Source organism: Benincasa hispida, chromosome 1 (genome assembly GCF_027475165.1).
Source record: "Benincasa hispida cultivar pf3 chromosome 1, pf3_genome.v1.1, whole genome shotgun sequence".
Classification (NCBI taxonomy): Eukaryota; Viridiplantae; Streptophyta; class Magnoliopsida; order Cucurbitales; family Cucurbitaceae; genus Benincasa; species Benincasa hispida.
The window spans coordinates 88,949,132-88,970,888 of record NC_143478.1 but is presented as its reverse complement, the minus strand read 5'-3'; the positions used below and the strand labels follow the sequence as shown (position 1 = coordinate 88,970,888).

Here is a 21,757-nt window from a genome sequence, read left to right as displayed (position 1 = left end):
TAGTTTTTACCAAGAATCTTTATGTTTGATTCTTTAAGATTGTTTGTATTTAGTATTAAGTCTTTCAACCAATCTTCGTGTTCTGATTTCCGTTCAGAGGACAGTTAGGTTGTGGTTCGGTTGGCGTATGAATAAAAGTCACTTCCAGATTTCATTTTCCATCAAATTTGGTATCAAACCACCTCGAGAAAAGGACTCGAATCACGTGGAATACAAGAGGCCTCAATGACTCATCTAAACAATTAGTGCTTAAATGTCAATTAAGAAAAATAAACCCAGATATGGTGCTTATTCAGGAGACAAAAAGAGAACATTTTGATACCAAATTCATTAAGGCCTTATGGTGCTCAAAAGATGTGGGTTGGGCATGTGTTGAAGCATATGGCAGATCCTGAGGCATATTAACTATGTGGGATGAAAGTAAGCCGACTGTGACAGAAGTACTTAAAGGAGGATATTCACTATTGGTGAAATGTACAACTTTTAGTAAGAGAGTTTGTTGGATCACTAATGTTTATGGACCAACTAATTATAAAGAGAGAGTATGTTTGGCCCGAGCTATCTTCCCTCTCCTCATATTGTGAAGAACCTTGGTGCCTTGGTGCTGATTTTAACATAACTCGAGTTCAAGAACGATTCCCTGTGGGAAGGTAACAAAAGGGATGAGGAAATTCAATAATTTCATAGCTACTAGAAATCCCTTTATCTAATGGTCGTTACTCATGGTCCAGAGATGGGAGGGTGGTCTCTCGTTCACTTATTGATCGGTTTTTAGTATTAAATGGTTGGGATGAGGCCTTCGAAAATTTTAGAGTTACTAAAAAGGTACGTTGTACGCACTATTTCAGATCCTTTTCCCCTATTACTTGAAGCTGGGTCTTTTGAATGGGGCCCCTCACCCTTTCGATTTTGTAACAGTTGACTGCTAAATAATGATTGTTGTTGGGTAATAGAAAGACATCTGAGCTGTAATACTCACCAAGGTTGGGCTGGTTTGTCATATCCTCAACATTGAGAAGTTTAAAATCTGTCCTAAAGAAATGTCATTCAGATTTTGAAAGCAATGAAAAAAGGGAAAAAAAAAAGGAAGAAAGACTCCTAGAAGAGATTAACAAAAGATATAACCAGGCAGAAAACCATGACTCCTTCCCTATGGAGCTTGACATGAGGATAGTTCTAAAAGCTGATTTTTTTTTGAAAAGGAAACGGCCTTTATTAATCATTAAGATTTAGTACAAGAGATGTGTACTTGGAAATAAAGGCGAATACATATAACAAAAAAATGAAACCAAAGGATCAGTAGGCGCACTCGAGCATCTCAACTAGGTTGACACTCCCATAGCGCCCTCATCATATCCAACAAAACAGTTTAGAGTACCAAATAGCATTATCCATAAGACAATATTTACTCACCTCGGGCTTTTAGACTTCCAAAGTTCTTGTCTTAAGATTTATTGATTGGGAGGGCTTGCGAAGATGAATGACTAGTGATTTAACAGTGAACAAGCCATTAGAATCCAGTGACCATGAGCGTTTGTAGAAGCAGTCCTTCACATCTTTTGTTGCAACTAAGCTTAACAAAACTTGAAAATCTGAGATTTCTTCCTCTTTCAGTAGTATTCTAAATGAGATGAACCAAGAAGATGTAATTTTATCCCAATGATCCGACACCGAGCCATTAGGATGGAGATCTTTCACAACTTCGAATGCTGTTAAAATCTTGTTGCTCTTCCTATTGGGAATCTTTCACTTCTTCTTCGAATGCTGTTAAAATCTTGTTGCTCTTCCTATTGGGAATCTTTCACAACTTCGAATGTTGTTAAAATCTCCATCAATGCATCAAGGTTCTGCATGCTCTACAGCAAGGGAAGATAATTCTGCCCACAATCTTCCTCTTTCTCTATAATCTGTGGGGCCATATACGTTCGTAATCCAACACTTTTCTTATTTATTGTCTGACACTTGACTGTTAAGGAGAATTCAGCTTTGATTGTGTCAACAACTGAAATTTTACTTTCATCCCACATTGTCAGCAAACCTCCTGATCTTCCTTTAGCTTCCACAAAGGTCCATCCTACATCTTTCGAACTCCATAGGCTTTTGATAAATACTCCTTCGAAACTGTCTCTTTTTTTCTCTTGAATCAAAATTAGATTCGGATTGATCTTTTTCAGAAATCTTTTAAGGGTCAATCTCTTAGAAAAATCCTCGAGCCCTCTTGTATTCCATAACAATATCTTCATTATAAAACACCCTACGGATGGAGCATTTCCTTGACACTTCTTGCCCCTTTGATCAGGCCAGGGCAATATCGCAATCATTCAGGATGGAGTGCATAATTTGTGGGATATCCATCAGGTTTAGAGGAGGAAATGGAAAGACTTCACTGCTGACTTGTGTAGGAGCTTTTGTTGGTTGAAATAATTGATTCAAAGAGTAGTCCATGCCCTCTAGATTGTCTTCAAAAGTGTTGGATTCTTCGACTTCCTCTTGATCAGGCTCTTCACTGCTTACACTAACCAACAATTCGTCTTCAAAGTCTTCAGTGTCTTAATTGGATGAGAGAGTAGACTTGCAATGAGAACCTCGTGCAATCGGGTTGAAATGCTCATTAGATTTGCTTAAAGAATGAGAAAAGAAACTGTTGGAAGAAGGTAAGGATACTGACCTAACTTTTTCTCCGCAGAGATATACTTTTCATCCTTTGTTGAAGGTCTGGGTTTTGCACAACATAACTCGAGTAGGTCTGGGTTTGTGTGATGGCAGTCCATGGATTGTGAAAAGAAGTTTGCTTCCTGGCGAAGTGTCTAGGGAATGGTCTGATCCCAAATGATTTTTTTATAACTGCTTTGAGAGCCTTGTGAAATTTGTTGACTTTCTGGTCTTGGGGCCGAAGGGATGCAAGATCCTACTGCTTTGCAATTTCCTCCTGATTGGTAACAAGAAGGGAGAGATTATTGAGGCCTGGTTCCATGCTTTCTTTAATGAGAGAGTTTGGAATCATTTCTTCATTGTTTGGGTTGGCTGGAGACTTCAAAAGTTGAGATTGATGCTTGCTTGGAATAACCACTTTGATTGCGTGAGTCATCCAATTCTTTAATGAATGGTGCTGTTTTGTCTTCCTAGTGAGAATACGAAGAGTCATTTGACAAGTTCTTTTGAATTGATTCTTTAGCGCCTTTTAGGGGGGATGTTGGACGGTTGCAACTTTTGGACTTCCTTTTAGTAACGTTCTCTCTCTTCTTTAATAACACTTCTGATAAAGTATAAAAATGGGTCTCATTTTTCGGGAACTCGAGAGGTTTTCTAGGAGGTGGTTCGGATTTCGAACGGATCCCTGTTCGTATTTTTTGTTTCTCTTTCTTCTTCTCCTCATTAGTATTCACTTTGGCTATTTCTTGAGTGAATGAACTTTGTAAGTGAACTTCCATGACTGGACCAACAACAACTTTTCTGATTAGACATTGGATCGAATTGAGAGTTGTGCTTAAACTTTTCCTCCATTTTGATGCCTGGACTTCTGGAGTATTTTGTTTTACACCTTGAAGGGAAGAGAAATTCAAACTTGGAATCTAAAGGATTACTTAATATTTCCTCATCTTTCACAACTTGGCTTAAACGGACAATGTCAATTGGATTTGTAAAATCGAACATGAATAGATCTCCTCTAACCTTGCTTGGTGGGTTGATCGACAAAATATCACCAAAGTTCAAGAAGATCTTGCCCCTCTTTTCATCTGTAATTTCTATCGTTGTAGGAATGAAACCACATAAATTTTTCTTAACTTGGATTTTGACCTCTGAGACATTAAGTAGATTTAAAGTTTCAATTGCAATGCTCTCCAAGCCTCTGAAATAGGCACCAATTGCTTTGAATGTTTGTTCGTTCCAGTAGTCCAGAGGAAGATTTTTGATTGAGAGCTAGCCTTTTGAATACAATGGTCTACTATGAATTTGTCCCAATTTTTGAATTTGAGGTGGAAGGAACCAAACTTCTGCCATTTGTCTGGGTTCTCGATTGATTCATCCATTGCGCCTCTATCCAAAGCCACCTGTGCATTTTCTGCAAATAATGGGTTGATAATGACATTAGATTGAAAGTATAATTTGAGCGTATTACTGATATCTAACTAGGTATCAAACTCAAAGAGGCGTGAGACAACCCATAAGTTATTAAAATCTGCTTCGAACACTTCTGAATTCTTGATAACCCAATGATGTTGCATACTCTGTTTTTCGAGCAGGAGAATCGAGACCTTGGAACTCTATTTTTCTAGTGCTGAAACAGAGGTTCTGGAGTCCTTTTAACTTCTCATTTTCTGACTTAGAGGTGGTCTATCTGAAGGATGTTTACCAATCTTCTCCGCAGAGATATACTTTTCATCCTTTGTTGAAGGTTGGATAGACTCTGAACGAACCAGAGGGCCAAGGATTCCTTGATACAAACGCTAACCATGTCACTGAAGTCTTGCCAACCGGGCTTTCCATCCCTGTAAGGAATGTGAATGTTCTTTCTTCCTCCTATTGAGGGCCAGACCGCACACTCCACAAACCATCCTTTGTTAGCACGATATTTTGAAAGGCGGATGACACTTTGATCGACTCTTTCCTTTAGTAGGAAGAATTCAAACGTTGGACCGTTTAGTAGCTTTTTCAAGCTTTCATCTAACCATTGCGCCATAGACACTGAGAATTGTATTTTCTGCCCTTTTTTCATATATTCTACGTAGAATCCTTTGCTCGCTCTCCACATACAGAAGAAATGTTCTTCGATGCTACAACTTTTCACCTCCATGAGTTTAGGATCGAGGAATGGTCGAAGAGGTCGCCAGAGTTATGGAAAAGGCGGGGGAAAGGTGGGCATGGGTTGGTTTAGCCTGGATTAGGTTGTATCTGGGCCCATGAATCACAAAACCCCCCATTTATCGCTCTAGTTAGAAAATTAACTTACGAAACAAATCGCGCTTCCCTGCAGATCGACTCGGACTTACCACTGTTGCTACATCTTTGTAGTGATAGGAGTAGTTCGGTATTTACAAATTTTCTTTTGATCAAGTTTGGAGTTTGGGAATAAACGACGCCCGAATCTCCGACTTGTCAAAAATGGCGCCGTTGCCATGGATTCAGAGATATTAAACTCTGAAGATCAGCTCCAACCTCAGTCTGAAGACTAAAGCTCTCGTGGAGGTTGCGAATCTCCTGCTAAAAAGCAATATAGTTAATAGCAAGTTGTCTTAATCATATCTGCTAATGAGATACTTGAGTCGGTGGTGTAAGCATGCATCGTCATGTCGGATGTCATAGGGTGTGAATCATAGTGGAACTGGCCCCATCCTAGGTTTCCATAGCCATAAGACTCCTCCTTTTTAGGCCAATGAAAATCATCATCCATATAACTAGGATACCCTCCCATGGAGTAGTCTCGTGGCATAGGGCTTCACTACAAACTTGGGCATGCTTGCTTAGGGTGATCAATCCTACATGTTTGCACCTGCTGCGGGTTACCTGCAACCAATTGGCTAACCAAAGAAGTTAACTCAGCAAGTTAACCTCGAAGGTCATGAACCTCGTCACTAAGCCGAGATGCTTCACTCGATTGTCCCCATCCTTGTTGATGATATTTGTCCATGCTTGACACAAAAAGGGAAAACAAATCAAAAGCAAAAGAAGACTCTAACTAGAAATTTAACTAACGAAACATCAATGGCTTCCCCGCCAATGCCATTTTTGATAGAGTCTGAAACTTATGTCGTTAAGAAGCTTCAAACTTGATCAAAAGAAAATTTGTATATACCGAACTACTCCTTTCACTACAAAGACGTAGCAAAAATGGTAAGTCCGAGTCGATCCGCAAGGAAGCGCGATTTGTTTCGTTAAGTTAATTTTCTAACTAGAGCGGTAAATGGGGGGTTTTGTGTGGAAGAGATGTATGCGTGAAATTGAAAATCAAAAGGTAAATGTAATCTAGAATAGGTGTCTATCTAATTTCTAGAGCAAGAGAGTTTCCTATGCAATTTCTTTCATTAGGCATCAATTAATTACACTGAATTTGTCAATCCCTCAACCTATTAGAAAATCTAATAGCCCAATTTGCCAAATTCGATATTAAATCAAATTAGCCCTAATTCAATTTACAACTCTTCCTTCTTAGCGACATACAAGTTAAAATTGAACTGCATTACGAAAGGGTTCAATTGTTGAGACATACTACAAGCCGGAAAAGCCATATCTTATAGCATGATTTATTTGGAAAAGATTATATAAGGGTATACATGAGTTTGGCCAAAGTCTAGACCCTAAACATGCGATCCTAATACATGCAACTTAATCAATCAAAAATGCATAGGCTAGAATGATTTTGCAAACAAGAATTTCAACAAATTAATTTGTCAAAAAAATTCGTCGAAACTCTATTATTAATATTAAAACGAATCCACCCAAAGAGTTCACAACAATTCAGTTAAATTAATTAGAAAACCTTCAAGAAAATAAACATAGGACTCTTGCTCAAAAGAAATTAGATAGGAGTTACCTCCTAATTCATAGACAAATCTGAGATACACATCCAATCCGTCGATTACAACCAAAAACAAAAAGAAAAACTAACCTAAAGACACTAAATTTTGAAGGGAAAGGAAGAAGAATGAAGTTTAACTTCGGCCTCCAAAATTCAGCACTCTTTGACCTAAAGATGAAGGGAGCTATTTATAGAAATCATCGCAGCGTTGCAACGCTGTCGACAGAAAAGGGCCACGGGCATCGGGGAAAACGTTGCAACGTTGAGCATTCTGTCAAAAACTTAATACTCGATGCACGATGATCCTTTACTCGATACTCGACGCTCAATTGAAGTATTTTATTCTATGACAATTTACTTGATTATACTCGATGCCATTAATAAATATATAGAATACTCGATGGTACTCGATGACAATTTGGTAATTTCAACTCCTTTGAAGCCTGGATGCTCAAATAAACTCCAAATTGCTTCAAATTAACCCCAATCGGCTCCAAATCGCCCATTCTACTTCTTGGTTGCTTGATACCTACAAAATAATAGCTCTTTTTGAGAGCTATCACCCCTTTAACTTGAGAGGCCATAAGTCAACACTACTACCTGAACCAAAAATCAATTGAACCTATTAGGCTTAAATCCATCCAAAAAAATTATCTTAACCCGTCTCGAATCATTTACCCAAATCGTAGTGACTCTCAATTACATCCAAATGATAGCCAAAAACCCAATCCTTAAGCATGACACAAATTCCAAGGTTAAAGCCCAAACAGAACCACCCAAGAATTACTGTCTTACCCACAAAGTGTGCCGAAACAGCCCCAAATTCACCGTTGAAGCTGCTGGACAAAGCGGAAAAACACCTTGAAACCCCGACCTGAGCAACAACACATCATGGGTATAACTTGAGTCCGACCAAATTAATGGGCATTCAAACCCATTAAATAAAACAAAAAAAAACCTTAAATCTCACCCAAACTCCAAGTTTCTGGCAGAGCGGAAAAGGCCGACGCGGTTGAAAATGTCAGGTGGCTAGGTCTGACGCAAGAACAGCTAGTAGGAAGCGTCGGCGTGAGCAGCGGCGCATCAAACCAAATCACAACAACTCCAATCAATTTCATTATCTCCAAAATTCAAATAAAATTCCAAAGGAAATAAAATCTCAACCATTAATCCAATTAAACCAAAGTTTAAATTCAATTCTCAATAATTGAATTAAATCCATATCTCTCACCAAGATTAATTTGTATTGATTTATCCATCCATCATAAACAAATTCCAAATCCCTAAAATCCTAAATATAATCCGAATAATGCAAGATAAATAAATACAGTTTATTGAAATTTTGCACTGTTACACCCACCCTTTTGAGTGGCTGTCTAAAGGGGTTTAAAGGCTCTCACCGGAACTTATGGAAGATTATTTCTAAGGAGGTCCCTTTTTTTGTTCAATTTGTTCATTGCTTGGTGGGGAATGGGAGAGAGACTTATTTTTGGGATGACTACTGGGTGGGGGAGAGACCTTTCTATTTCTTGTTTCCCCATTTGTATCATTTGTTGGATCTTAAAAACCATTTTTTTGTGATTTGCTTGTGTGGTTAGGGAGCTCTTATTCCTTCTCTTTTGGGTTCTGTCGCGCTCTTTCCATTAGGGAAACGATGGAGATGACTTATCTTCTTTCCTTACTTGAGGGTCACCCTTTTAGGTGTGGGAGAAGTGATGTGAGGTTTTGGATTCTTGATCCCTTACAGTTGATTGATCCTTCTCCCTTAGGTTTGTCCGTGTTTTCGGTGTTGTGGAGGATTAAAATCCCTAGGAAAGTGAGGTTCTTTAACTGGCAAGTCTTACACGACTGTGCTAACACTATGGATCATCTTAAGAGGAAGATTCCCTTGCTTATGGGTCCTTTCTGTTGCATTCTCTGTTGGAAGGTGTTAGGAACCAAGGTAGTATGAACCCTAGTTAGAAATATATTGGGATAATTAGTATGAGTAGTAAGGGGCATTCTGGTAATTAGACATTAAGTTTGTTGGGTTTTTTTTTAGTTATAAATAGTATGAGAAAGTATGGTTGGGGTGTGAAGCATTTTGTGGGTTTTTCTAATGTGGGAATTTGGGAGAGTCTAGCCCTTTCGAAAGGTTAGTGGTTATCTTGCTACTTTTCTATGATATTATAGCATATTGTAATATATTTCTAAGTGAATTATGGAGGATTGAAAAATAATGAAAGTTGTTTTAATTTTGGAGAAGAGTTTAAAAAGAGATGGGGTAGGTGAAAACCAAGTTCAATTTGGGCCATTGGATGTTGGTAAAAGAAAATTGAATGGTGGAGAAAAATTCAATTTTTAATATAATATTATAATAATATAATAATATACATCTTTTAAAATCAATTTTTTTAAACTCAACAATAAGCAAATGTCCACCATGTGTCCAAAATTAATCGTTAAACACAAACAAAAAATAATATTAAATTCATTTTCTTTTTAAAATCAATCCAAAAATAAAAATTCCACCATGTGTCATTCCTCCATTGCTCCAAGTGACACCTTTCAATTGACCCACTTTGACTAGAAAATTTTTGCCATGTCATCAGGTCAAGATTTTTCCGATAAGCTTGTTTTGACCATATATTCTTCGTTTAAATTCCGATTTGAGTAATTCAAATTGTGTTGGAATCGTTGTTCCGAGTTCTACGCAATAAACACTTTAAAGCACTCAAAATTTTAATGAATAAAAGTAGGTTTGTTATCATCAAAATATTAATTAATTAATTAATTTAAGATTAAGGGCTAAAAAATCAACATTAGTTTGACATAAACTCTATCTTCTGTTGCAAAACTTTGGTAGGAAACATAATTCCTGCCCTCAATTGATCTACTTGGATTTCTAGTTTCAACCTATTTAACAAGCACCGTCGGAGATATGGTGCTTGAAATTTTAAATTATGTTTTCCAGAGATCAAGAGATTTTTAGAATTTATCTTTAAATTCCTGGACAATACTAACATTTTCACCGTTTCTTATGCTTCACCAGGAAGAAAAAAGACCACGAATATCTGCACATTGATAAATCATCTCACCTATTTAATTGCTGTGTTCCTTTTTATTATGTATAGGCTGAACTGGCTGCTTTAATGTATAAAAAATCGAGACTGGTTCGTGTGCGTGGCCTTGATGGACGTTATACATTTGGTGCCACGGGAGAAGCCGAAGTTGTTAGTGCCAGAGGGTATAGTGTGCTGCATTTACAGCTTTGCAATAAGAAAAACAGTAACAATCCAAGTTGTCATTTCTGTGTGGTTTTTCATCAATTGATGTAGTGAGTATTTTATTTGTGAAGTTATCTAATTGCAGGAGAGGGAGTGGGGGGCGTGGCTTTATAAGTGGTGCAGGAGAGACTGAACTTCAACTCCAGCGGCGAAGGTTGAATCTGTGATGCTAAATACTCGTAACTTATTTGGAACTCATTTCTTACAAACAATATAATTAAAAATGAAATAATAATTAGAGGATAAAGAGTCCTCAAGCCCAATAAAGGCAAAACAATGGGACAACGGGGAACTCCAACCTCATTGTCCAAACAAACGTGCAAAAATATAAATTTAATACCTGGAGACTCGAGCTTGTTTGGTACTAAACTTTGGAAGCTTATTCGTGAAAGAATAAAAACCTGGCAAGTGTTATAGTTTATTTTATTTTATATAGAAAATAAAATAGACTCCCAATATGTGCTTTATCCTCTAGGACGTCGTTCCCTTGGGGAAGAAGAATCTGTGAGACTGAGTGGCCATCTGTCCTTATATTGCTTCTTGCTGGAATCTTGGAATTATAATCTCTCCATTCTTAGTTGGTATGTTGCCCTCCACATGGACACAAATATCCCTATATTATTGACAATGGTGGACACCTTTTCAAGAGAGAAAATGTGTTTTGGCTTCAATTCACCCGGGCATTTTCTTGTGAGCTTGTGGCTTGAATTGAATGTAACTATAGAATCTTCCACAAGGAGAATTCTTTTGATGGTTTCTAAGATTTTTTAAAGCTCTATCTTGGTGTAAACTTATCTCACCTACCAACAATTATAGTTTAAATAAGGGAAAGATCCATTTTTTTTCCAACTTGTCACGTTGTATCAATTTTTTCCATAAACTTTCAATTCCATCAAATTGGGCCCTAGACTTAATTATGTTGCAATTTTTACCTTCGATTCAATTGCTACTAATTCACCCACTTATTTTATCAAAAAGCAAGATAAAAATCTATGTTAAGTCACCCATTTCAATAATATCAAGTTTTACACACATTCAAGTTTGAATAATCCACAACTTAACCATTGAACAACATTGCCAAAACTCATAAATTTTATTTTAGTTTCAAATTTTCCCATATATATGTCTTATACTTTCTTTTTGTTCCTGTTTTGCCCCATTTTCTTTGTTGTATTTTCTCTTTTCATTATTTGTTTTATTTCGAGCACTAGACTAATTTCGAGCATTAGACTAATTCAATGAAAAAGTCTTATTTCCGTTTCATCTGATTGTAAAAATGGCAACATCTTTTCAAGTTTAAAGTTAAGATTGCAACACTGTTTTAAGTTTAGGGTGCAGTGTGATGAAATTGAAAGTTCAGGGTAAAAATTGTTACAACTTGACTAGTTTAAAGGTGAAAATTGAATTTTTCCCTTTAAATAAAAGCAAGTATGCCTTTGGCCAATTGAAAAAGTATTTTTTTTGTAATCTCTTTTTGACTTGAGGCTTTGTTTTCCTCCCCACTTTTGAAATTGCATATCATGTATGAAATTCTTCCTTTTGTTAAAAATTGTTTCAAAAGAATCTGGAAACGGAGAAGCTGTATTGTACCCCTTGTTTTCTCCTTGTATTTGATTTTCACTTCTTTCTGTAGTTTAAGTGCCGTAACTATTCTTCCAGAATTTTGGAACGAAGAAATCATCTTTATTCCCAAATTGAAGAGGTTCGTCGTACACGTTCTTTGCAACGTGCTTCTCGAAAGAGGCATGGAGGTTCAAATGGCCAACATTTAGCTACTGTTGCGGTTGTTGGATACACTAATGCTGTAGGTGCTCAGTTCCAATTATGTATGATGGTTTCCTGTGTTCCATGATGGGAAGAAAATCTAAACAGCTTTTGTACCATCCATTTAACAGGGGAAGTCAACATTAGTCAGTGCACTCTCAGACAACTATCTCTATAGTGATTCTAGGTATCTTAAAGTGCTTTCCAGTTGTTACTGACTAATGGTTCGGATACCTTTCGGTCAATATTTTCCATCTGATTTCATCACTGGAATCTGGATTTATGCAGATTGTTTGCAACTGTCGATCCCAGATTAAGAAGTGTTTTTCTTCCTTCTGGGTAATAGGATCTCTAATGTATTGGAAGTGATACTCTGTGTTGATTTCTATCGTTTAATTTTCATAGGTTTTTTCTATCATCTTTTGCTGTCTATATAATTTTCAGGAGAAAAGTACTACTAAGTGATACGGTGGGATTTATTTCAGATTTGCCTGTGCAGGTATTGAAAGCATGATCTATCACTTTTCTCCTTTACAATTTATTCTTTTCAATCTTTCTAGCTAAGACAGAGAAATTTTCTGTAGTTGGTCGAAGCATTTCATGCAACTTTAGAAGAAGTTGTTGAAGCAGACTTGTTAGTGGTATGATCAGCTTGCTCTGACTCTTTTTTTATGCGCAGAAAGTTCACATATCTTTGTAGTTTGTATCTTCAGTACCGTTGAATTGTGATCTCATGTGAATGATAGACTCTGGGCCAAATTTAAATTTCACTTTTGGTAGATTTCAGAAAGAGTTTTAAATAGATTTAAGAGGAAGTTACCCACGGTTGTGGGCTCCTTCTGTTGTATTCTCTGTCGGAAGGCAGAAGAAGACCTTCACCATTTTCTCGGTTGGTGTGAGTTTTCCAGTTCAGTTTGGGACTATCTCTTTCAAACGTTTGGTGTTTCGGGGGCTCGTCACAGAGATGTCGGGATCGTGCTCGAGGAGTCCCTTCTCAACCCGCTTAGGGTTTTTAGGGGTGTGGAGACGTTGGTGTTTTCTCTGGCTTGCTGGGGTGCGTTCTATCTTGTGTGTGGTGTGGGGTGAGCGGAACAATAGGGTTTTTAGGGGTGTGGAGAGGGACCCTTGTGAGATTTGGTCCCTTGTGCATTATCATGTTTCTTTGTGGGCTTCATTTTGAAGGCCTTTTGGAATTATTCTTTAGGTGCATAGTTGGAGTCCCTTTTTATAGAGGGGTCTCCTCTTTTTGTGGGCTGGTTTTTTGTTGCCCGTATATTCTTTTATTCTATTCTCAATGAATGTGGCTTTTTCATTAAGGAAAGAAAAAAGGAAAGAGTTTTAAATAGACTTTGGGCTTAGTTGATCTAATTATAAGATAACGCTTGGCTGCGTTGGCATGAGGTTTTAACATAAGTTTGGCAAAAAATTAACTTTATATTATATTTTTATTTCTTTTCATATGCCACCTTCAACCAAACACAGACTTTTCTCCTGGTGTTCGGCTTTTTGGGGGCCCATCACAGAGACGTGGTTGTGTTGCTTGAGGGTCCCTTCTCAACCCGCCTCGGGGGAGAAGGCTCGCTTTCTATGGCTTGCGGGGGTGTGCACTATTTTGTGGGTGTTGTGGGCCAGCGAAACAATAGAATTTTAGAGGAGTGGAGAGGGACCCCTGTGAGTTTTGGTCCCTTGTGCGTTATCATGTTTCTCTTTGGGCTTTGAATTCGAAGGTCTTTTGTAATTATTCCATAGGTGTTATTTTGCTTAGTTGGACCCCTCTCGTATAGAGGGTTCTTTTTGTGGACGGGTTTTTGTTGCCCTTATATTATTTCATTTTTTCTCAATGAAAGTGGTATTCTTATAAAAAGCTTGACCCGAAATTTGAATCATTCTTTTCAAGAAACCTTTATTGACTATCAGGAACTATAAAACCCGTGTGAAGTAGACCAATTGATCAACGACCACACGAATTTTCTCATAGCCATTAACTTAAAATTTGAATCATTCTTTTCAAGATACTTGGATCAGATTTCGTTAAAATGGCAAGAATTCAACACAAACAGAAGACACATTTGAAGATTCAGGGTTGAAATTGTGGTGCGAACAGGATGGGGGAAAAATTGAAAAAGAAGTGATCAACCTAGAGTGCACAAAGAAAAAGAATCCACACAACGAAGAAATAGCAGTGATGAAGGTGAAGACTCAAACTACAAAACTTGTGTGAAGTAGACCAATCAATCAATGACCACAAGAATTTTCTAATAGCCATTAAATTTAACCATATATGACAAATTTGCTTTGAAATGGGTTGTGGCTGTAAAAAAATCCCCTGGAGGAAGCAAAAGATACTTAGCTTGCTGACACGCCATACATTTAGCCATATACACCATTGAGCTCTGTCTTCACTAATCTGCGCCATAGATATTTGGGAGTTTATGTCATCAATCACAAATATTCGTGGACCAATGTAGCTAAGGGTTTTTTATCCAAGTTATAGAACGGAAGACATCAGCACATATTTATGGATTCTTCTCGGTCATGTGATGAATGCTTTGATTTATTGCACTTAAAGTCTTCTTCTTGGTGCTCATTATCTGAATGCTTTAAGGGTTGCTCTATTCAAGATCTGAACATATATTTGGAGAGTTTCATTGTCTCCTTTTAGTTGCTATTTCGTTTTTGTACTTTTGTTCATTTTCAGTTTTCAACTTCTTCTTTTGATTGACCTCTTTGTAGTTTGGGGCATTAGTCTCATTTTCTTAATGAGAAGTTTGATATCCTTTTAAAAAAAATCACACTCGCACACCCAATTAATTTGATACACAATAAAAAGATACGATAAATCTCTTTTATTTATTTTCGGTAGTGAACGAAGTTCTTCCATTCATTCTATCCGAAGCTATGTATAAGAAAGTGATATTTCTTATTCTTGAGTGGTGAGAAAACCCTCACATATATACAAAAGATTTCTTAATCAAAGACCTAGAATTAAACAATTAATCTAAATCTATATGGAAAAATCTTACCCTCATGTTGTTTAACTTTCCAACCTTCTTCTCCTTCTCTTCGACACCGATGGCCCCAATAAGTACTCTATTCGCTCTCTGCCCTACCTTCCAGCCAGTTGTTTGCTTTTTCCCTTCCTCGTTTGGTTTCCTCAATCTCCTCATGGAATTTCCATGTCTGTGAAGGTCCATCCACAATTGAGGTTGAGCCCTTGATCTCACCCCTGGGCGTTCTACTTGAGCACCAATACCTATTGACTACCCTTGACAACTGCTCGATTTTCTCGGGCATTTCTTGCGTTAAGGCTTTCAGCTTAGCAATCTCCCTTCTAGCAGCATCTACCCTCTCTTCCAATGTTTTTTGAATAATTTTCTTTTCTTCTCCTTGAGTTTCTTGCAACTTCTTTCGGATTTCTCTTTCAATTCTTTCACGCAATCTGCTATCCATTTTTTCATTTGCTCCCATGTCCATGGAGTTTCTCCCCTCTCTGTTGCCTCATGGTTATGATCAGCAGTCTATTTATGCAGCCACTCCCATGTCGATGGTTCTTCCCTCATTGCCAACAAAATAAAACAGTATCCAAGAAAGAACAGCTTTGATACCAAAAACAAATAAGAACCGTAAAAGATAGATTTATATTGCAATATCAATAATGAAACTACAATATACCATAGCCTTTCGAGAGGGCTACTCTCTCCTTCAATGCCCCAAAAGAAATTCCCACAAAATTCTTCTTGCCTTCCTCTCAACCCATTCCCTCTATTTATAACTAAAAAGCCCTAACAAATCTTCTAGCTAATTACTAATATGCCCTCCTAATATCTACATTAATATTCCATTAATAATCTTACTATTTCCCTAATTAGGGGCCTTACAGTTGGTTTCAATCTTTCAAAGGCTGGTTTGTAGCCTTTTAAGTAAGGTTCCCTAGGTTGTAAGAGACATTAATTATCGGAGTAATAAAAGAGTTCTTCAAGATTGTGTTCAAAAAATTAGTTTTATTTTTTATACTAATTTAATTTAATGGTGTATGCCTTACTAATATTGAACCGAAATTCTTATTTTGTAGAAAATGTTTATTCCTAGCAGTTTCCTCGTTTGTTGTGCCATAATGTCTTAAAATGGTTCCTGGAAACCATGATTGCCTCGTCACAATTGAATTATATTTAAAAAATCATACGATCCCACTATATGATAGTACGATACCGAATGGATAGTAAAATTTAATTTCAAAATAGACGTTCAGGATCTTCGATGGATATAGGGTACTAATATGAGACGTCAATGTTTTTATCCTGATTATTGCAGCATGTGGTGGATTGTACCGCCCCCAACCTTGATGAGCACCGATTGACTGTTTTTCAAGTACTTCAGCAGATAGGAGTTTCTAAAATGAAGCTTGAAGATATGATTGAGGTTTGGAACAAGGTAATTCTATTTTACTTATTTCTTCTCCAGAAGAAGGGAAATATTGCAATTTGCTGTGTAGTGCATGATGCGTGAAATAATTTGGACAGATTGATTATCATGAAGAAGGCAAAAGTATAGATGAGTCTTGTGATGATGATAATGGGAAGGCTGGCAATTCGTCAGGAGAAGATAGTATAGGGGGAAAGCTATCATCTGTGCTAGATGATGCTGGAACTAACAATTTTATTGAACTGGAAAAGGGTGATATTACGAAAAAGCAAGCAACTGAAGTCATTTCTCAAGAAAATTTTGGAAACAGAATGGAGGGACAAGAGAGCGATTGTTGTGAAGACTGGTTGGCAGATGATGATGATCAAAATCAAAACCCTTGGATTGATGAAGGGCAGCGGATGGGAGAAGATGTACAGGCTTCAGGTGATCAATCTGGTCCACATGTCAGAATATCAGCTACGTTAGGAGTTGGTTTGCGAGAGTTGCTACAACTCATAGATAACAAGCTGAAGGTTCAGGATGAGAAGCTGAAAGCTCAAAATGTTTTAGAGAGGAATGTTTTTGAACGTAAATGGAGGCCATCTCAGATAGAGGCAGATTAATTTTGAAAAGATTATGCTTCCTTGCATCTGCAATAAGCATGTATGTGTGTGGCAATCATCTCGATGAAGCACTAAATATTAGTTAAAAATTATGCAGGTCTTGTTCTGTTGCTTACATTTCCAGCCAATGTTGATTTTTCTTTTTTCTTTTTAAAAAAAATTCTTTTTGCAAAACGTTATACTGGGATGATCTAGCTTGCAACTTCAGGTCTTGTACAGATAAATTGTCTTGGAATAATAATAATAATAAAGCCTTTTGGCTCCTTTAAGTTCTCACTTATAATGTTTGATGTTTAAAGGGTTGACGTTGATGGAAATGTTGCTGGAATGTCGGAAAAATTTGTGAAAATTATGAAAATCGCTAAAAATTGTTTCAGTTAATCAATGAAACGAAGAATATTAATGTTCATTTTTAATCATGATATCCAACAATTTAGAAAATTATTTACAACTGATGAAAATTTGTGAATTAATAAAGTAAAGTTCAATCTAAAGTAAATAATTAAGTTGTATACATAAATTAAAATTTCGGTCAAAATCTCCTATTAGCGTTATAGTCTATCATTGATATACTTTGAGAGTTGGATCTAAATTTTGTTATATTTACAAAAGAATTTGTTGTTTATACTTTGAGTTTGCTATGTCTTTTCACCCAAAAAATGTTCACTTTTTTTCAAATTGAATTAAAAGTGGCATTCTGCTTGTATGAGTACCATGTGAATTGACCAATTCCCCCTTGAGATCCACTTACGTGCCTGCATACTGAGAAGGTCACACGATGCATGATACTTATTGACTTCTTAAATGATTAAGTACATACCCGTCTCAATAGAATATGCTAAGTGCTCATTCCTCAATGCGTACCTGTCAAATACTTGCTCCTCGATGCTTGTCTGCACTTGCCTCGCACCTCCTAGGTTGTGAAGATAGCCAATTCCAATTCTTTTGTGATATCTACTGTCTACCTGTCTCTATTAACTTGATAATTTACATAGGCATAAGTTAAAACAAGGCCATATTTCACAACCCCAACATCAGATCTATAACAATCATAAACTATCCATCTCCCTCATCCATATGCTTCTTTTACTTGTCCAGCCATAAAGCTATACACATACAAAAGTCTAAAATGACTTGAACTAGATAAAATAGTGATGTAGTGGTAGAGAAGACTGATTTGGGGGATGAGTTGGGAACCTAATGAGTGGTATTTATAGAATTCATTTAAATTGATCTCAAACCAATAGCAAGGTATTAAAACATTCAATATAGTTTCAAAGCATAATTATCATTAGAGAAACCTTAAGAACATATCAAATCAGCCAATAATCTTGAGACATATAAAACTTATAAATGGCATGATCATAGTTCCCTTAAATATATCCAGAATTGAAACCTACATAAGTTGCTAGAAAACCACACATAGTAACTATTAAGAAACCACACTAAACATGTACCCATTACCCCGTTGGTACAGATATATTCAACATCAAAATATCCTATCTTATGTACACATTTAAACATTTTCCGTCATATGTGCACAGGGTGTTATGACATTTTTTGGGTATATAATCTAGTGGTTTGAAATCTATTTCCTATAAACCACATTATTAAGAACATAATTCACCTCAAATTCTTTACCTTTCATCAAGTTCATTACGAGTACATTTGCTCATAAACTCCAGCTAAAACAGTTTTTGTTCAAACGGATCAACATTGTTGAAATCACGTATAAAATAGTGAAGAAAATCGACAATGAAACATTGACCAATAAAACAGATCATGCCAAAGTTTCGATCACAAATCATATATATATAGTACCTTAGGTACATATATTACAAATCAAAATACTTAAAAATAAACCACTCAAAGTTCAGACCAGCTCCTCTTGGATTACTAACTTTTCGAATTCAACTTTGACCTGAAACATAGTCTATAATCATTCGGCCATAGCCCCCTAATTGATCCATAACAACACCCATACTAACCCTAACTTCCCTTTAACCCTTAATTAGTTCCAATTTAAGGTTTTTGTATATTATTCTCTAGATTATTCCAAAACATCCTAAAACTACTTTAGTATCCAATTTTATTCGATTTAGTGCTAAAATATCCTAAAAACACCCATTTAGGCGCGTTGGGTGGTAGATGCGCATGAATGCAGGACAAGCGTGCGGCAGCAGGCGAATAGATGGCTGGTACTCGCGGCGTGCGAGCAGCAAGTGCATGAGGCGCGCACAGATGGTAGCAGCACGCCCATGCTCGACGTACGGTCGTCTTCAACCTCTCGAAAGCCACCTACTTCGCCTTTCCCCTGTTTTGCGGAGAGCATATCAACACTGATCTCTTCTATTCCGGCCAATTTGTATTCAAATAACTTATATAAAACTCTTAATCAACCTTAAAACTTACCCTTTTCCAAATTTGAAGCTTCGAAATCCTCTGAACAGCTCCCAATCCAACAACCTTTGTTTTTCTGAATTTTCCAACCAGCCTTCTATTTTCTGTCAGTTTAGCAACCTTCCGATACTCCAAACTCACCAGCAGCCTATGATCATCTTCCTCCCTCGTCTCTCTCTCAAATGTCAGCAGAATTTTCCGTTTTGCATGTAAAATTCCTCACACTAAGTCTTCCTCAACTTTTATATTTGGCTGACCGGCTCAATTCTTCAATAAATCTCCCACTACCAGCTCCTCCATCCTCACGTGAGTTCAGCCCACTTTCATCCGTTTTCTTTTAGTTTAAGAGAAATCTGTGAATATTAGTTCAATTTCCCTTTTTAATTTTTCCATTTGTCACTTAAATATTTTTCCTCTCACTTACACCAAACAATTTTCCTTTACTTAATAGTTTCATCCCTAAATTAACTTAAGTTTCTAACAAACTTTGAATGGGTAGGTATGCGGGGTCCTATTTTGACCATTACCCAATTCACAACATCAAATCTTAAACAAGAATTCCATATTCATATTAATTTTAGCCCTAACTTCCAACTTTCCCCATTTATCCACTTTTTCTCTTATTAAAATTAGGTCATTTAATCCCAAATTTCAAACTTTGCCTTTAACTAAGGTTACCTTAATTTACTGAAGTCCAAAGTGAGTCATTCACATAATTTTTAAACTTAGGAAATGAAAAAAGTTCGAGACTTACACCATGTTCCTTTTGCTTTGTAATGCTCTTGTACAAACATACATAATTAGGAAAAATTCTTGATAATTTCCACGATCCTTTTAAATCAATTTAATAAAAAAAAGTGAAATAATTATTCTATTAATAAAGAACAAACACAACACACTATTTGAAAATTACTCTCAAAACAATTAAACTCACGCACGTTCCCTCCAAAAAGCCCATTATCACATACTTGCAATATTTTGAAAAAATCAATAGATTCGAAGGTATTTGGATCATCGTAGACTATTTATTACATGACTCAAGTGTTGGGGTAGATGTCCTAAATCTTGTAAGGTCCTGTAGTTTGTAAACACCTATATGAACAAATGATGTAATAATATGAGATAATTTGTGGGTAATTAGTATTAAGAAAGATAGCATGAATCTTATTTGTCCAAACGTTCTCACTATAATTTTTTCTAGAAGTTTCATTTATAATTGAGAATGAAAAAACAAAACGGATTTGTCTGCGGTAAGGTCCGCTCAACAACGGATCATATGTTTTTGGTAAATAGTATTTTTTAGTTTTCTCATTACATAATTGAGTCCTTTTTTCCAGTACATCCCGAGCTAGAGTAAGGGATCCCTTATCCAGAACTTGAATTCTACCTTCCTCATACTCCTCCCTTCATTCAATGAGTTGGAGGAACCCATAGGAGGCCCGGCCGTTATGCATTGCATGAAAGAACCTTTCTTTGTATGACTTCTCTTTTGCCTCAGGTCGAATGAATACGAAAGGGAGATCATCAAAAAATAGGCCATGAATTCTCATTTGTTGAAGGGGAGCATAGTGCGCTTTAGGCACCGAGCGAGTTTCTTCACTGTTGTCTATGAAATATGAGATATTTTAGTTGCATTTACCACAAACCAATAAACTAAGATCCCTGGTTGTTGTTATAATTTAAGCATGTATGTGGAGACATACAAGTGGATCATGCCTTAAGTGATAAACTAAATGGTCTGTAGTATATGGATAAAGGAGGAAAACCTTATCCTGGTGACACTACGGATACGACCCAGTTTGTAGATGTTACAAGTGTTGTAAAGTGCTACAGATGGTCTGATTCTGATCATTCAGGTGGAGACATGCCAGTGGGGGTGTCCTATACAAAAGAGTTTATATAAGATCAGACCACAAAGTTTTTAGTCTCATTATATAATGTTGTTAATGACAGAGACTTTCATTTCACTAGGATGACCATAGGTAACATGACCTTAATCCTGAGTGAGTTGGGAACTCCTGCCTATGAGGGTGGTTCTTTGATTTACATGGGTGTGAGTGGTCAAATTGCTGACTCAAACCTACTACTTTGGGGATTCGTTTGATTGGGGAGCTGGGAACTTAGCTACACAAGATGAAATTCACTCCTTTCTTGAAGCAGAGGTAAGTAGATAGATTGCTCCCTTAAAGGCTGATTCTGGGGCTTGAACGATGTGGCGCCACACACTTTTTCATGTTCCAAGAGGTGTTCACTCATAGTAGGATTATGATGTATTGTTCATTAGAGAAATCAGTGGTACTTAAGAAGTTAGATGTAATTACAGGGGCAAAATGGTAAATTGACCCAATTGTACTTATGAGCGATCTGTGAAGGGTTATCGTACTGTTGACTGGTTATATCCAATTGACACAGAAATATATCTGTAGTGAGAAGAGTGCAACTGTCGGTCTTTAGTGGAGTGCCCGATAATTAACGGATGGTGGATCTCGTGATTAAAGAGTTTAATCAGTTATTCATGTATCGTTGGAGCTTCAAGCTACATGTCCATAAGGTCCCCTTGGTAGGTCAATGGATTCAAGTTGAGAATCAATTTTGGGTTAGTTTGAAGTGTTCAATTAACAAGAGGGAGTTTGATTATATATGATATAACTAAACCGGTTTAATTATATGTGTTATAATTGATATGATGTATGAGATACATTAATTAGAGGATTTTGATATAAATATGATTTATATTAAATAAAGAAGAAAGGAACTATGGTTTAAATATTACATATGATGTG

The 21,757-nt window shown here is 36.7% G+C and overlaps 1 protein-coding gene across 1 annotated transcript in view; it reads left to right on the top strand.

The window, feature by feature from the left end:
* The window catches only part of LOC150038821 (GTP-binding protein At3g49725, chloroplastic-like), a 32,062-nt gene extending 15,212 nt beyond the window's left edge, over nt 1-16,850 (top strand). Inside the window, exons 5-13 of the mRNA XM_090308298.1 lie at nt 9,631-9,743; nt 9,869-9,937; nt 11,443-11,587; nt 11,679-11,734; nt 11,836-11,886; nt 11,992-12,046; nt 12,132-12,188; nt 15,859-15,978; nt 16,068-16,850. Coding sequence (XP_090164424.1) covers nt 9,631-9,743; nt 9,869-9,937; nt 11,443-11,587; nt 11,679-11,734; nt 11,836-11,886; nt 11,992-12,046; nt 12,132-12,188; nt 15,859-15,978; nt 16,068-16,574 — 1,173 coding nt within the window. The 3' untranslated portion in view covers nt 16,575-16,850. The remainder of the gene's footprint in view (nt 1-9,630; nt 9,744-9,868; nt 9,938-11,442; nt 11,588-11,678; nt 11,735-11,835; nt 11,887-11,991; nt 12,047-12,131; nt 12,189-15,858; nt 15,979-16,067) is intronic.
* Nucleotides 16,851-21,757: the final 4,907 nt, after the last annotated feature.